Raw genomic sequence first — 15,236 nt, forward strand, 5'->3', positions numbered from 1 at the left:
TGCTTCTCGGGGCGCCTGGGTGGCTCAGTGGTTGGGCTGCTGCCTTCAGCTCGGGTCATGATCTCAGGGTCCTGGGATCGAGCCCCGCATCGGGCTCTCTGCTCCGCAGGGAGCCTGCTTCCCTCTCTCTCTCTCTCTCTGCCTGCCTCTCTGCCTACTTGTGATCTCTGTCTGTCAAATAAATAAATAAAATCTTTAAAAAAAAAAAAAAGATTAGTGCTTCTCAAAGTTTAATGTGAGTGGGAATAATCTGGGAATCTTGTTAAATTATAGTTTGTGATTCATAGGTCAGGGGTGGAGGCTGAGAGTCTGTGTTTCTAGCAAGGTGATACTGATGATAGTGGTCAACAATTCCATAGTTTGATTAGCAAGACCCTGGGGCAGAAGTTCCCAAACTTGCCTGCGTATTAGTATCATCTAGGGAGCTTCAAAAACTGCTGGTACCCGACTCAGAAGACTGTGATTTAACTGGTCTGCGGTGGGGCCAGGGTTATGGAATTTTTAAAAAAAGATTTTTAAAATGTATTTATTCACTTATTTATTTTAGAGAGAAAGAGAGACTGCGAGTCCTGAGCCAAAGGGAAGAGGGAGAGGGAGAGAGACAATCTCAAGTAGATTCCCTGCTGAGAGCAGAGCCTGCCAGTGGGCTGGATCTCACAACCCTGACTGAGATCATGACCTGAGCCAAAACCAAGAGTGGGAGACAACAAAGTGAGCCACCCAGATGCCTCTGGGTTATGGACTTTTTAAAAGATATCCAGTAGTTCCAGTGTTTAGGCTTTGCTGGCCTTAAATTTCTTTGTTGCGACAACTAACCAGAAAGTAAACTCTTGATCTTCCTAGTAAATCAGGAAGTAAGGGGCCCCGGTTGGTATTCTCCCTGCATCTGATGGGAGTTCTCTGATCTGAAGCTTCAAAGCTCATTGGACTAAGTTGGAAGGGCTTGCATATCCTGTTCTTTCACTGGTAGGGCAGATAGTTCCCATGGAGAGCTGCAGAGGAGGAGGCCTTGAGGTGGGACAATTATCTAAGGTATTCCCCTTATTCTAAGGGGAGCAGGCCTTAGAGATTTAGGCCTTCAGAAGGAAGTCATATGTGCACTCCACTCTTTTCATCTCTTATTTCCTTCTTCTCACTATGCCACCATTAGAGTCTCTTTGCAGGACCTCTTCTTTCTGGCTTCCCAGGGTTGTTTTTTTGTTTGTTTGTTTAGAGAGAGTGCGTGGGCATATGGAGGGCAGGACAGGCAGGGAGGGGCAGAGAGAGAATGTAAAGCAGGCTCAATGCCCAGTGCAGAGCCTGTCCCAGGGCTCAACCTCATGACCCTGAGATCACGACCTGAGTGAAGTCAAGAGTTGGAGGTTTTATCTATTAAGCCACCCAGGCACCCCAACGGGTTTCCTAGATCTGGTGTTCCTTCACCAAACTCCTCTCCTTCCCCTTGAGACAGACCTCCAATGAGCAGTAATGCACCTGGGGAGTGGATTCAGAAATTTGTGGAGGCTTTTTTCCCTCTCATAATTATTACAGTTATCCATAGACATTTAATGGGCAGGATTAATGTCTAGCCAAGATTGCTAGACATTCAGCAACTGTGCAGGGCCCTCCCACGTAATAAGCGACCCTGCATCACTGAAAACTTTGAATGATTTGCCAGTCACTCATGTAGTTGAAAACCCATTATAATTAAGATTTTATTTTATTTTAAATATAATCATAAGGCATTTTATATATGGTTTAATATATCCTGACCTTTCCAGGAATGCTACTACTATAAATATTATGGGATGATCACTTCTTGTTTTGTTTGAAAATTTGCCAGAAATTATTTGGCATTTTGGAAATCATGCCACATCAGTACCTCTATTTTGGTATTTGTCTTTTTTTTTTTTTTAATAAGATAGCATTTTATTTTATTTATTTTTATTATTATTATTTTTTAAAAGATTTTATTTATTCATTTGACACAGAGAGATCACAAGTAGGCAGAGAGGCAGGCAGAGAGAGAGAGAGAGAGGAGGAAGCAGGCTCCCTGCGGAGCAGAGAACCCGATGTGGGACTCAATCCCAGGACCCTGAGATCATGACCTGAGCCGAAGGCAGCGGCTTAACCCACTGAGCCACCCAGGCGCCCAAGATAGCATTTTTAAAAAGGATCTTATTTATTGATTTCACAGAAATAAATTTATTTCACAGAAAAAGAGATATCACAAGTAGGCAGAGAGGTAGGCAGAGAGAAGGGGGGAAGCAGCCTCCCTGCTGAGCAGAGAGCCCCATGCAGGTCTCAATCGCAGGCCCCTAAGATCATGACCTGAGCTGAAGGTAGATGCTTAACCCACTGAGCCACCCAGCCACCCCTATTAATGTATTTGAATCACCATCCTAACATACCCATTTTGTGCTGTATTTGTAGCTGTTACAGTCAAGGTAATTCTACATAGAGTTGCATGTATCTGAGGACCACATTGTCTTTTTGAATGTTGTGCCCAAATATTTATGTATTAAATGCACAGTATTTTATTTTTTAAAACATATTTTATCTATTCATTTGAGAGAGAGAGAGCACAAGTAAGGGGAGAGGCAGAGGGAGAGGGAGAAGCAGAATTCTTGTTGAGCTGGGAGCGGGACTGATAGATGTGGGCTCAATCCTGCACCTGGAGATCATAATCTTGAGCTAAAGGCAGACGCTTACCCATCTGAGCACACAGATGCCCCCACATAGTGTTTTATAATAAATCATCTTCCTTCTATTCTTTTATATCTCTTCAGACATTTTATAAATTTTTAAATTATGTGTGTAGGTAAAATACATTATTTATACATTGTAGTTCATAATGCCTACATAAATGTAGGCATAAAAATATCTGTTTTAAGAACGGAGTGTTGGGACTGATAAGGCAGGTAAGCTAGGGAATCATCTAAGGAAAGAAACTGGACTCTGGCTCAATAATTTGAGAAGACAGGATGTTCCCAAGTCGGAGCTAATGCTCAGGTGATTACCTGAGAACTAAGAGTACCTCCCTAACGAAGGGGTTATTTTCCAGAAGACAGATAATCTGTCTACCCAAGCTAAACACATTTCTCCTGCTACTATCTGTTTGGCTCTTCTCTTTATGAAATGGCACTAGCATTACCATCCTAAAGGTCACTTGTCTCTTTCCAGAGCCTAGCTAGACCTACCTTCTGGGAAAAGTTCTGCTTAGCTTTTCAGGATAGCTCCAAATAGATTCTTTGTAATCCACGGATCTCTTCCAGGTGGACGCTGGCACGCTCTCAGCTCACTCTGCCTTAATTATTCCATATCTACACCTGCTAACAGGCCACTGCATTTCCCCAGGTTACAGGGAATTAGACTTTCTCTCACCTTTTATTTCCACTCTCACCAAGTGACTTTAGGAGGAAGGGTCCACCTATTTTTGACACCAAGAGAAAAGGAGCCCAGATAGGAGGAGAACATGCCAAAATCCCTCCCCAGAAGCCGAGTTTGAGGACACAACAGGAGAAAGGAGGAGGCGGGAGGGGGAGTGCGAGGGACGCGAGTGGGGCGGGGACTAAAGTCGGGTCCGGGAGAGGTTGCAGCGTCCTCTACGCGTTCCGGCCACCAGCCGGCGGCTCAGCTCCCCGTGGCCTTGTGCGCGCTCGCGGCAGCCGCCGCACCCGGCCCGGGCCGCGTCCACGCCCGAGCGCCGTCCCCTCCCCGTTCCCCGCTCGCTCCTCCTCCGGCTTCCACTCTTCCTACCGGCGGAGCCGAGAGTCCTGCCCGGCTTCCTGCTGCCGAGAACCGGCACGCTCGCCGTCAGCCAGCGTCTGCCAGCCCCGTGGGTTCCGGGGACGGTCCGGGTGCAGGTAGAAGCCGGCCGGGGCCTGGGGTCCGGGGCGCTGAGCTCGGCAGTGGGGAGCCGGACGCTCGGGAGAGCCGGGAGGTCCTGGCGCCGGCAGGGAGCCTTTGGCCGCCGCGTCCTCCGGCTGCTCGGGACGGGGTGTGGTTGTGAAAGGAAAAGTGGGGGAGCCGGCGGAGACTGTGGGGGTGGGGTGGCAGGGGATGGAAGCACTTGGAAAGAGACCCGGTGAGAATGAGTCACTCTGCTCTAGAGAAGCTGCCATTACAGAGCAGTAGATGGTGTGACCGTCGCTTCTAATACCGGGGTGTGCCGGCGCAGGAGAGTATCAGCCCGCTTAAAAGCGGTACTAATGTGTTACCCCGGCAAGGTCTCCAAGATCTACTAAGTAGAGAATAGTGTGTAAAGTGTGGTCCTCTTGGTGTACTGCAAAAAAAAAAAAAAAAAAAAAAAAAAAAAGGGTGGGTGGGGGATAAACGTGTATATGTATAGGAAGTGTCTGAAATTGTTCATATAGAACAGTTAGCAGTGGTTATTTCTGGAGAATCGAACTGGGATTTTTACTTTTCAGTTGTAGTCCAGCTGAGTCTCCCTTCACAAACAACTCTAGGGTGCAAAAATATTTAACTGTATTTTTCTGTTAGCTTAGTTTTTATTGTAAGACTTTTAAAATATTTTATTTAGTTTTCTTAAAGAGTTTATTTGTGGGGGGGGGGGGAAGCAGGAGGAGCAGCAGGCAGAGGGAGAAGCAGGCTCCTGGCTGAGAGAGGAGGCTGACTGCGGGAAGCACTGGATCCCAGGACGGTGGGATCATGACCTGAACCAACTGAGCCGCCCAGACATCCCTATTTTAAGACTTTTTATTTTGTTTTGATATATCTTGAGTCAGTTCTGAGATTTCCCACTCCTCTTCCTTATATAGTGCAAAGACATGAAGGAAGTCTACTAGGGCACAGAGGCCATCACTCTTGATGTAATTTGTTCACACTGATGTACTAATGTAGTGTACTAGTGTCTGGTGAGATAGCATTGTCTTTTCTAGTTATGGATTGTCAGTCTAATTAAGTCTTCTTGGAAGTATTCTGCAGTCCTGTCCCTAAGCTCTTGTGCATTAAGTCAATCAAGTGATTGACTTAACAACATACTTATTCCTAAAATACTTAAATGTAAATAGGTGATAAGCACTTGTCCAATAAGTAAGTAAATACATTCCTCATGATAGAAATTTAAGCATTTGCCAGGCAGAAGTTCTTAATTTGCACTTAATGGGGGATTTTAAGAGATCCATGAATGGACTCCCTGAAAGTTCGAGTGCAAAATGGTATATACTCATCTTTTTCTTTGAAAAAGCTACACAGCTTTCACCAGATTCTCTAAAAGCCTCTAAATCCCTCTGACAAGGCATTTTAGAAATATTGGTGAACAAGGCAAAAAGGATCTCTGTCCTCAGGAACTTATAGTCTGGTGGGGGGAAAGACAGACAACTACAAGGTAAGGAATGTGTTTTGTAATAGAGCACGTTTGCTGTTGTGAGAACATAGAGGCCACTATATTAGACGGGCTGGCTGTCAGCAAAGGCTCCTTGGAGGAACTGACTGTTAAACTGAGGCCTGCAGAATGGCAAGAAAGTAGAATTTGGACTGGTAAAGGAGGAGCTGGGAAAGGAAGTGCTCCTGGTAAAAGGAAGAGTATTATAGGCGTCTACCTGTGTAAAGATCCAAAGTCAAAAGATACCTTGGCAATTCACAAACTTAAAAGAGTATGTATGATTGCAGCTTAGATGGGAGTAGCACTAAGGGATGAGGCTGGGAGAGGATCAAAAGCCAGGTTATGTGTGTGTTGCTGGCCATGCAGAGGAGTTCCTTGACCCTCAGGGAGTTTTATTTTAGTAAGGAGAAACCCGGAACAAGTAGGCAAGTAAGCAAACAAAATAATTTTTTATCATGGTAAAATAAATAAGGCAATATAAATGGTGGCTGTGGTATATCCTGAGGAACTCCTTTAGACAAATTTACATACTGTGTGAGAGTAGGGTTTCAACAAAGATGGTGGCAGGCAGAATGGAGAGAACTGGATAGATTTGAGAGACATTGAGGGAGTAGAGCCAATAGGATTTGATAGTTTACTGATAATAACATATATAATAATAATAGCTTCCATTTATTGAATACTTACTAATTACCAGGCACTGTTCTAAATGCTTAGTACATTTTTATTTATTCTTATAATAACTCTATGAGGTAGGCATTTATGTCAGTTTTGTAGATGAGGAAACTGAGGCACAGAGAGTTCAAGTAACCAACCCAAGTAGATTCAGGGTCCCATCAGGATTCAAACTCAAGTCTATTTCACTCCATATCTGTATAAGCAGAGAGGGGAAAGGAGATGGAATAGAGTTGAGAAAGAGTGGGAGAAAGATGATACATTTGGGTCTGGAGTTTTGGGTACCTTTGAGTCATCCAAGTGGAGATGTCCAGTAGGCAAATGGGTAAATGAATATGAAGCTCAGATGAGATCTAAGTCAGGGAATAATTTTGTGCATTTGCAGCACAGAAATGTTATTTGGAGCCTTTCTTGGGAAAGTATGTAAGATTAGAATAGAATTCTAAGGGGCTTCAACATTCAAGCGATGGCGGGGAAAGAGCCTTCATGAAGAGAAGGTAAGAGATATAAGAGGAAAATCAAGACAGTGGCACCAAGACAGCCAAAGAGAAAAGAGGGTTTCAGTGAGAGAGTGAGCCACAGTGTCATATTCTGCTTGAGAGATGAGGTAAGATAAGGGCCAAGATGTGCTTGTTCTCATTGTAACAAGAATTCCATTGGTTAACCAAGGGGACAACCTTGGGGGAATAGGAGGGACAGAATGCCATTTAGTTGGTTGAACAGTGAGTAGGAGGCAAGGAAGTTGAGGCTGTTAAATATAGACATCTTGATCAAAATATTTGTTTTGGGCACCTTGGTGGCTCAGTGGGTTAAGCCTCTGCCTTCAGCTCAGGTCATGATCTCAGGGTCCTGGGATGGAGCCCGGCATCAGGCTCTCTGCTCAGGGGGGAGCCTGCTTCCCCCCTCCTCTCTCTGCCTGCCTCTCTGCCTACTTGTGATTTCTGTCTGTCAAATAAATAAATAAAATCTTAAAAAAAATTTTTGTTTCTCTAGAGCTTAGAGTCTAGAGTCCAGATTACAAATATGATCCCTTAGTTGGGATTGCACTAATAGCCCTAGGGGCCTCCTTTACCCCTTTGTGAGGAGACATATCACTTTCATCTCCAGTACTTTTTTTTTTTTTTTTTTAATTTCTCTGCTCTTCAGCTTCTGCCTTATCTTTCCCCTATTTCTCTCATTTAATGCTCCCTGAATTCTCTCTGTATAATATTTTCAGAATATATCCTTAGAATGAACCCATTCTTTGAAAAAGAAATATTGGTTGTTCCCTGCCTGCAGGTCACTGGGATTACCAGGAGGACTGTGGGAAAGACATACTCCGAGGGCAAACACACTCCAATGCAGCCAGGAGCTCATCACCTGTCTTTCTCTCCTTCTAGGCATATACTGGTTGGGGTCCAGCTATGGAGAAACTCCACCGGCATGCGTCTGCCCACCTGGACATTCTCTCCTTAGAAAACCGGAGCCTGGCCACCCTCCCCAACCTGCAGCCCATGGAGAAACCACATGGGCATGTCTCTGCCCACGCAGATATCTTCTCCTTAGAAAACCGGTGCCTGGCCACACTTCCTGACCTGAAGATCATGGAGAAACCACGTGGGCATGTATCTGCCCACCCAGACATTCTCTCCTTAGAAAACCAGTGCCTGGCCACACTTCCTGACCTGAAGACTATGGAGAAACTACATGGGCATGTTTCTGTCCACCCAGACATCCTCTCGTTGGAGAATCGGTGCCTGGCCACGCTCCCTGTTCTAAAAAGTTCTGTGTCTACTAGCCCCTTGCTCCACTGTCTCCAGAAAGCTCACCTGGTGCAAGCTGATGTGTGTAGTCTGAACATCAGCAGCTTCTCACTCTCTGAGCCTCCTAGGGCCCAGTGCCTCTCTGAGGGGCTAGCCTGTCTGAGCTGCCCCACAGCCTCGAAATCCATCTCTGCCACAGAGAAAGCTCCTGAAACAGCTTTGGTAATAGCTCCAGGCACTTGTCCATGCATGTCTGTTGGATGCTTTTGTCCCTAGCCTTGGTGCCTCAGTTTCCCCTCTGCTGCTCTGTGTCTGTGTACCTTATGTCCTCAGAGCGTCTTCCTGAGGGCCCCTTGACCCTCGGGCTGTCGTCTTCAGCGTCACTACTTTTACCGCATATCAAGTTCAGATATTCTGTACAATAGAGCTGGCCTTAGAAAGCCTCTGCTCAGGAGGACGGGCAGCGTGATATTGGAGTAGCAGCCAAGCAAGTGCTTCTGAGGTCTTATGTCCAGCAGGGATGACATCTGCCATACCATGGCCCACTTCCCTATATTTACAGGTGTAAACATGTGTCCACTTATACACATCTATACACACACATTTAGCATACAAGGCAGAATCAGTAGATAAACACATATTTCTTCTGTATGGACTTGGGTATCAGACTGAGGCAGAGGCTATACTGTCTCTGCCAACAACAAGCCGTACAACCTTGGCCAAGACGTAACCTGTTGAAGCTTTGATTTCTTTCCCTTTAAAATATGGTCTGTGAAAATCTGTCTCAGAGGGTCATTGTCAGGATTACTATTGCCGTCTTACATTTATTTAGGGCTTTGCAATTTGCAAAGAGCCATATATATATTACCCCATTTAATCTTCTAATGGCCCCATCAAATAGGTTGTAGGGAGTGAAGAAGCTGAGACTCAGAAGTTAAGCAGCTCACGGTTGCTGGGGGATTGATCTGGGACTTGGCCTTTTTTTTTTTTTTTTTCCTGAATCCAGAATATCTTAATAGTATCGTAGGAGGTGTGTGTGAGGAGCCTTGGACTCCTTGGCTGTGGCATCAATAAGGAAATGAAAGCAGGGAAAGATCTCAGAGCGTCTGAGCAAAGGCTCAGAAGGTTGAATTGGGAAAGTTGGTGTGTGTGACAGTGAGGGGTCACTCTGTCAGCCAAGAGAGATGGATGCCCGGGTGTGAGGGGGGAGGGAGAAGGAGTTTTGGTTCTGGAAGATAGATGTAGACTCCTCCTGTGCCTGGGATCTGCCTTCAGATCTGTCTGTGTTTGAGAGATCTGTCTTCGGATCTGTCTATGTGATTATCAACTGCCACTATCCCCAGGGCTCTTGTTCCTCTTCAGAAGAGAAATTGCCGGAAGAGAAGGAACGGGTAGAGGTTCAGATGCCTGTTTATAATCTAAGCTTGGGAGAGGAAGAGAAGGTGGAGGAGCCTGTCCTGAAGCTCACCACTGAGGACTCTGAATCTCATCCTGGGCCCACTGACCAGGCCCTTAAGGACAAGAAGGTAAAAGTTCCAGTGCTGGGGAGAGATTGATGATGGTGGAGGGAATGGTGTGAGGTGGTGTGGGAGGGGTGGTGACCAAGGGCCAAACCAGTTCACCTCCACAGATGGCAGGGGAAGGATGGGGTATCACCCAGCTCTTATTTCTCATTCCCTAGTCACCTTTTCTAACCTCTCAGTTGGACAGACATCTTTCTGAAAGTGGGGGTCATTTCTCTCTGCTCTTGATTTCGTAAATCAGCCTGAGTGGGTGCTTGAGTTGGTCCTCATGATCTCTTTCATCCTTTCTCCCCTCTCTTTCTCAATTCTCAGATGGTTCTCATAAGCCTGCTGTGCTCCTCTCTGACATCAGAGGTAAACATAGAAGCTGCAGCTGACATGACCTCGGGTACTCTCTTTGAAGTCTGTAGTGAACTTGCACCTTTGGAGCCTGAATTCATCCTTAAGGTACTGTGGTGTGAAGGAGTGGTTGGATGGGAACTGGAAGCTGGGAGGCAGGAACTGTGGCCATGGTGTGGGAGGGGAATAGTGGCCAGCTTTGTGGGAAGGGAGTAGGATCTCTGGGTGAGTCTGAGGGCTAGTCCCTGAGGTTCTTTGAGGAGTGGGGGGAAGATGAGATTGGGAAAGAGTATACTAGGGCTCATTTGTTTAGTAACTACACAGGCTAAGTACTCAAAACTAGGCCTTGAAGATCATGAAACTTAGATCTGGCTTTTAAGGAGCTTATGATATTGTTAGGGAAGCAGAACATTCCCAAGTATTACATAAATGCAAATGGAGTAGTAGGCAGTGAATGTTTCAGAAGAAGAGAAACAGGGGAGGAGGGATGTTTTCTATGACCAGGTTGAGCACGGATTGACTGGGGGACAGGGTGGCCTGAAAATTACCCTGGGTAATTTTCAATGGCCCTTGGTGATGGGAAGCCCTCTAAGTACCTGGTTGACTTGGAAGGTGATCAGTAGACTCAGAAGAAGCCATGCTGCAAAGGTGGATAAGGGCTAGAGTATGGAGGATGTAGCCTTCCAAGTCAGCAGGCTTGGGCTTTCTGTTTTATAGACATTGTGAAGTGTTCAGAAAAGGTTTTAAGCAAGTGGATTAAGCAAGTGAGTTTGTTTGGGGCATGATGCTTTGGGACAAGTGGCTGAGATGCCAGCTCTCCCCACCCTGTGCCTCAGGCAGCTCTGTACGCCAGGCAGCAGCTGAACATCCGGACTGTGGCCAACAAAGTGTTGGCCATTGCTGCCTTCTTGCCGGTCTGCCGCCCCCACCTGCGACGCTATTTCTGTGCCATTGTCCAGCTGCCTTCTGATTGGATCCAGGTAGCCACGTTCTACCAGGTATGTTCCCTGAGCTTTGGCTCTCACTGGTTCTCTCTCCCTTGCTTATCACATCCCTGCGGAAAATTCTCATCTAGTTCCACCTCCCCTCAGTTGTCCTCAGCTTTGCTTCCCGGATAGGACAGCTTCTCCCTGGATTGTGCTGGGTTGCCCAATAGAGAGAATATGACTGAGAAGAGCTGGACCACAGTGGGAGAAAAATTGGTCTTATTCTGGACCTCGTGTTTACGATGCAGGAGATGAGAATCAGAGAAGTCTGCCAACTGGCCAGGACTGTAGAAATGATCACTCTAGAGCTGGGGCTGGAAGCCATCTTCTTCTTCTGTGCCCTCATTTATCCCTGTGAAGTGGTCTTGCCTTGTTGTAGAGGGTTGATCTGTGTCTCACTCCTGAGGGTCTTTCCTCTCTCACTGACAGAACCTGGCTGGAGGAGAGGAGGACAGGCTGGTGCCCCTGCCTGCCTGCCTGCGTGCTGCTATGACTGACAAATTTGCCCAGTTTGATGAGTACCAGCTGGCTAAGTACAACCCTCGGAAGCACCGGGCCAAGAGTTGCCCCCGCCCGCCTCCCCGGCCCCCAGTCAGTCCCTGCTCAGTCTGATCATTCACAGCCTAGGCCCTTTCTCTCTGGAAAAGGGGGGTGGGCAGGAGGTCCAAGGAACCTGCTGACCCTGGGGGATCCCACACTAAGCCTCTGACATGTTCCTACCATATTAAAGGAGTCAGAGAAAGGCAGAGGGAAGGGCTGAGTAGAGCTCAGGGGGCAGACAGGGCAGGGCTGTCTTGGCTGGCTTCCTTTTTGGCAGAGATGGACCTTTGGTACCATTGGAATGGATCTCTCCAAGGATGGGTTCCATTTCCCATTTTGAAATTGCTTCTCCTATCCCTACAGAAGACAGGGCGCCCATTTTCTGAGACACAAAAATACTGGCCGAGGTACCTGAGGCCTCTTAAAGATGAACAGAAGAAGGTGAGTGCCTTGTTCTGGGGTTCCACATGTGCATGTAAAACCTTTTCTCAGCTAATATTTAGAAATGGAATTCTGTTTGGTTTAGAAATACTCAAGATGTGGTAGGCATATTCCAATTTCCAACTTCCTGGGGAGTTCTCAGTTGTGATTGTAGGGTCAGGTTTGAGAGCACTGGGAAAGGCTCCTTTTATTTCCCATGTTGCTTCCCTTACTATTTATGGACTGGTGGCACGTACAGCTGGGTAAGTGAGCTAACAGTGTATGAAATATGGGCACATGGGTGGCTCAGTTGGTTAAGCATCTGACTCTTGATTTTGACTCAGTTCATGATCGCGGGGTCATGGGATTGAGCCCTGCACGTTGGGCTTCTCACATATCAGGGAATCTTCTTGAGGTTCTCTCTCTCCACCCCCCACCATTCTCTTCCAAAGAAAGAAAGAAAGAAAGTATGAAACTTATAAAGTATATACTTTATAAAGTATAAAATTTCTGCAGGAAGTTTTAAAACCAAACCAAGCATTTTTGCATTTAATGACAAATAAAGCACTGCACTTTGTGGTTAAAAGCATAGAATCAGGAATTAGACCTAGATTTGAATCCCCCGACCAGCACCACTCGCTGGTTATGCAAACTTTGCCAAATGACTTACCCTGTCTTACCTCTGTTTCCTCAGATATAAAATAGGGATAATAGCAGTGCCTCATTGGGTACTTCATTGGGTTCTTGTGAGGATTAAATCAGTCACTGAATTTAAAGTATTTCTTTTTTTTTTTTTTAAGATTTTATTTATTTTGGGGTTCCTGGGTGGCTGGGTGGGTTGAGCCTCTGCCTTCAGCTTGGGTCATGGTCTCAAGGTCCCGAAATTGAGCCCCACATTGGGTTCTCTGCTCAGCAGGAGCCTGCTTCCTTCTCTCTCTCTCTGCCTGCCTCTCTGGCTACTTGTGATCTCTCTCTGTCAAATAAATGAATAAAATCTTTAAAAAAAGATTTTGTGTGTGTGTGTGAGAGAGAGGTATTGAGAGAGAGAGACAGAGACAGAGACAGAGTACAAGTTGGGGACAGCAAGAGCTGCTGAGCAGGGAGCCTGATATGGGACTAGGACCCCAGGATCATGACTTGAGTCACCCAGGCACCCTGAATTTAAAATATTTCTCACAATACCTGGCACTGAGTAAGTGTTAGCTATCACCAACATCATCATCATTAAAATAGATTACTGGGAAAATATTATGGTGATTATTACAAGAGAAAACATTCTCAGTTGGTCAACTGATCTTTTCTCTTCATTCTAATAATATATCCCAATCTTAGCTCTTCTATTGTAGAAGACACCATAGAAAGGCAACTTTGTTCTGTTTTTCCACTCCCTGTGGCTTGTGTTTTCTGATGCCTCCATTTACCTCCTCCTCCAAGTCTCAGTGATTTAAATAAAAGCTGCTTTTTCCTTTCCCTCCCTCTGAGAAGGAGATGTTCTCTGTTCATTCCATCCCCATCTTGTTTTTCACAAGCCAGTTATCCTGTGTTAACTATTGATAGTTCAATCTTGCGTACATGAAACACAGTGACCCCAAAGAGCTACAATGGTATGCTCACTGCAGAAGTTCTTGTTGCTGGTGACTTTTGCTGCCTCTTCCTACTCTTTGCCCAGATCTACATTGGGGGAAGAAATTACCTCGTAGGTATAGGATGTCTGCAGTTCTGATTTCTGAAGCAAGTGACATGGTCATAGATTAAATGACTTCTGTGGGACTTGGGGGATATTTCCACAGTTTGAGGAGACCTACAGTGCAGTACCAGAGAAAAAGAAGCAGCCGAGGTTCACTCTCAAGAAGTTAGTGCAGCGACTGCACATCCGGGAGCCGGCTCAGCACGTCCAAGCCCTACTGGGCTACAGGTGAGAAGACACACCCTGAAAATACCATCCACATGGGTGACCCTGTGGCTTTTCAACCTCCATGGCCCTGTGCCTATAGTTCTGACTCCAGTCACATTAGTGGCAAGTGCAACTGACTAGCTTTGACTGACTGACTTTCTCTCTTCTGTGTTATTTTCTGCCAGCTTTGAAATGGTAAGATTTTCCTCTTCTGTTCCAGATATCCTTCCAGCCTACAAACATTTTCTCGAAGTCGCCTTCCTGGGCCATGGGATTCTAGCAGAGCTGGGAAGCGGATGAAGCTCCCTCAGCCAGAAACCTGGGAGCGGGAGCTGAGCCTGCGGGGGAACAAAGCTTCTGTCTGGGAGGAGCTGATTGGTAGAGTAACCTTGACCATACAGTCCCATCCTCTTCCCCACTCACACCTCTACGTTTTGGACCCTGAGTTAACTTCTGTGGCATGATACAGTTATTCTCTTGCCTGGGGGTTGCATCACTGAAAGTGATTGGGTTTGTGAGTTTTGCCATCGACCATGCCCAAGCAGACCAGTGGTGTCTGCTTTGACGGCACTGACTTCATAGGGAGGTCGTTATTCCAGATGTGGTTAGGTGATTTACAAGCCTTGATCAACACAGGACAAAGTGGTACCTTCTCTCTGATTTCACTTAGGTCATACTGGGTAAGTCATCTAATCAAGGTAGGATTGGCATATGGAGTATTGGAATCTCCGCAGGAACCCATATTTAGGACTTTGAGGTAATTTGCCCATACTGATAAAGAGAAAAAAAAAAATTAAATCAGAAGGACCAAGTTATTTCAGTCTTCTGTTTGTCTCTTTTTGTTGCTGTTGTTAGTTTATTTTTAACTCTACAAGGCTCTTTCTAGTCTGTCTTAAGTTCTATTTCATCTTTGAAAATTTTAAGTTAGTATTTTTCTGTTGAAAGACATCTTGCTGTAGAATTTGTGACTGGGTTTTGGAGACTTCATATTTTGGGGCTTCAGAAGCCTGTCTTTTTTTTTTTTAAATCTATTTCTCTGCGAACTGCCATGTGCAGATTGTGCCCAGGGCAGCTCAAATTCTCAGCTGCTTATCTGTCATGGTTCTCACTGTGTGGTTGTCGCTGGGAGTATCAACATGAGAATCACATGGGCATTAAAACACATGCATACGGGCGCCTGGGTGGCTCAGTGGGTTAAGCCGCTGCCTTCGGCTCGGGTCATGATCTCAGGGTCCTGGGATCGAGTCCCGCATCGGGCTCCCTGCTTAGCAGAGAGCCCGCTTCCCTCTCTCTCTCTCTGCCTGCCTCTCCATATACTTGTGATTTCTCTCTGTCAAATAAATAAATAAAATATTAAAAAAAAAAACACATGCATACACACACACATGCCTGACAACCTCTTCCCCAATATTTGACACTTTGGGTGGAACAGGAGAAAGTTGCCTGGATGGCAGCCAGGATGTGTAGCTGATTCTGGTATGTCATCTGTACTTCCTCTCTCTGCCCTTAAAAAATTAAAACTGTGACATTTGTCTAGGCTTAGTCTAATGCCCATAGTCTAATCCTCTAGACTCCACAGAGTTTTTTGATCATATATTGCAAAAAAACTTTTGTTTGACATCACAATATATGTATATATAATTTAAACAATTTTATATATGTACTAATGAATTATGTACTTGAGAGAATACATAAAATATTTAAATATAGATCTGAAAATGTGTATAAAAATATAAATATACTAATAAAATATAAGACAAAATGTAATTAGATATACAGACCCCTCCACCT

At 45.5% G+C, this 15,236-nt stretch overlaps 1 protein-coding gene across 2 annotated transcripts in view; it reads left to right on the top strand.

Moving 5' to 3' along the window:
- Positions 1 to 3,567: 3,567 nt before the first annotated feature.
- TEP1 (telomerase associated protein 1) overlaps positions 3,568 to 15,236 on the top strand; it is a 38,657-nt gene continuing 26,988 nt past the window's right edge. Inside the window, exons 1-9 of one of the 2 annotated variants that reach the window (XM_045067388.1) lie at positions 3,568 to 3,845; positions 7,381 to 7,965; positions 9,087 to 9,269; positions 9,579 to 9,713; positions 10,442 to 10,603; positions 11,021 to 11,182; positions 11,495 to 11,572; positions 13,342 to 13,466; positions 13,666 to 13,823. In XM_045067388.1, the coding sequence (XP_044923323.1) occupies positions 7,405 to 7,965; positions 9,087 to 9,269; positions 9,579 to 9,713; positions 10,442 to 10,603; positions 11,021 to 11,182; positions 11,495 to 11,572; positions 13,342 to 13,466; positions 13,666 to 13,823 (1,564 nt within the window). In that variant the 5' untranslated portion in view covers positions 3,568 to 3,845; positions 7,381 to 7,404. The remainder of the gene's footprint in view (positions 3,846 to 7,380; positions 7,966 to 9,086; positions 9,270 to 9,578; positions 9,714 to 10,441; positions 10,604 to 11,020; positions 11,183 to 11,494; positions 11,573 to 13,341; positions 13,467 to 13,665; positions 13,824 to 15,236) is intronic. The other variant, XM_004781463.3, reaches the window with a different exon arrangement.

This window comes from Mustela putorius, unplaced genomic scaffold, assembly GCF_011764305.1.
Source record: "Mustela putorius furo isolate JIRA1106 unplaced genomic scaffold, ASM1176430v1.1 tig00003896_pilon_pilon_pilon, whole genome shotgun sequence".
Classification (NCBI taxonomy): domain Eukaryota; kingdom Metazoa; phylum Chordata; class Mammalia; order Carnivora; family Mustelidae; genus Mustela; species Mustela putorius.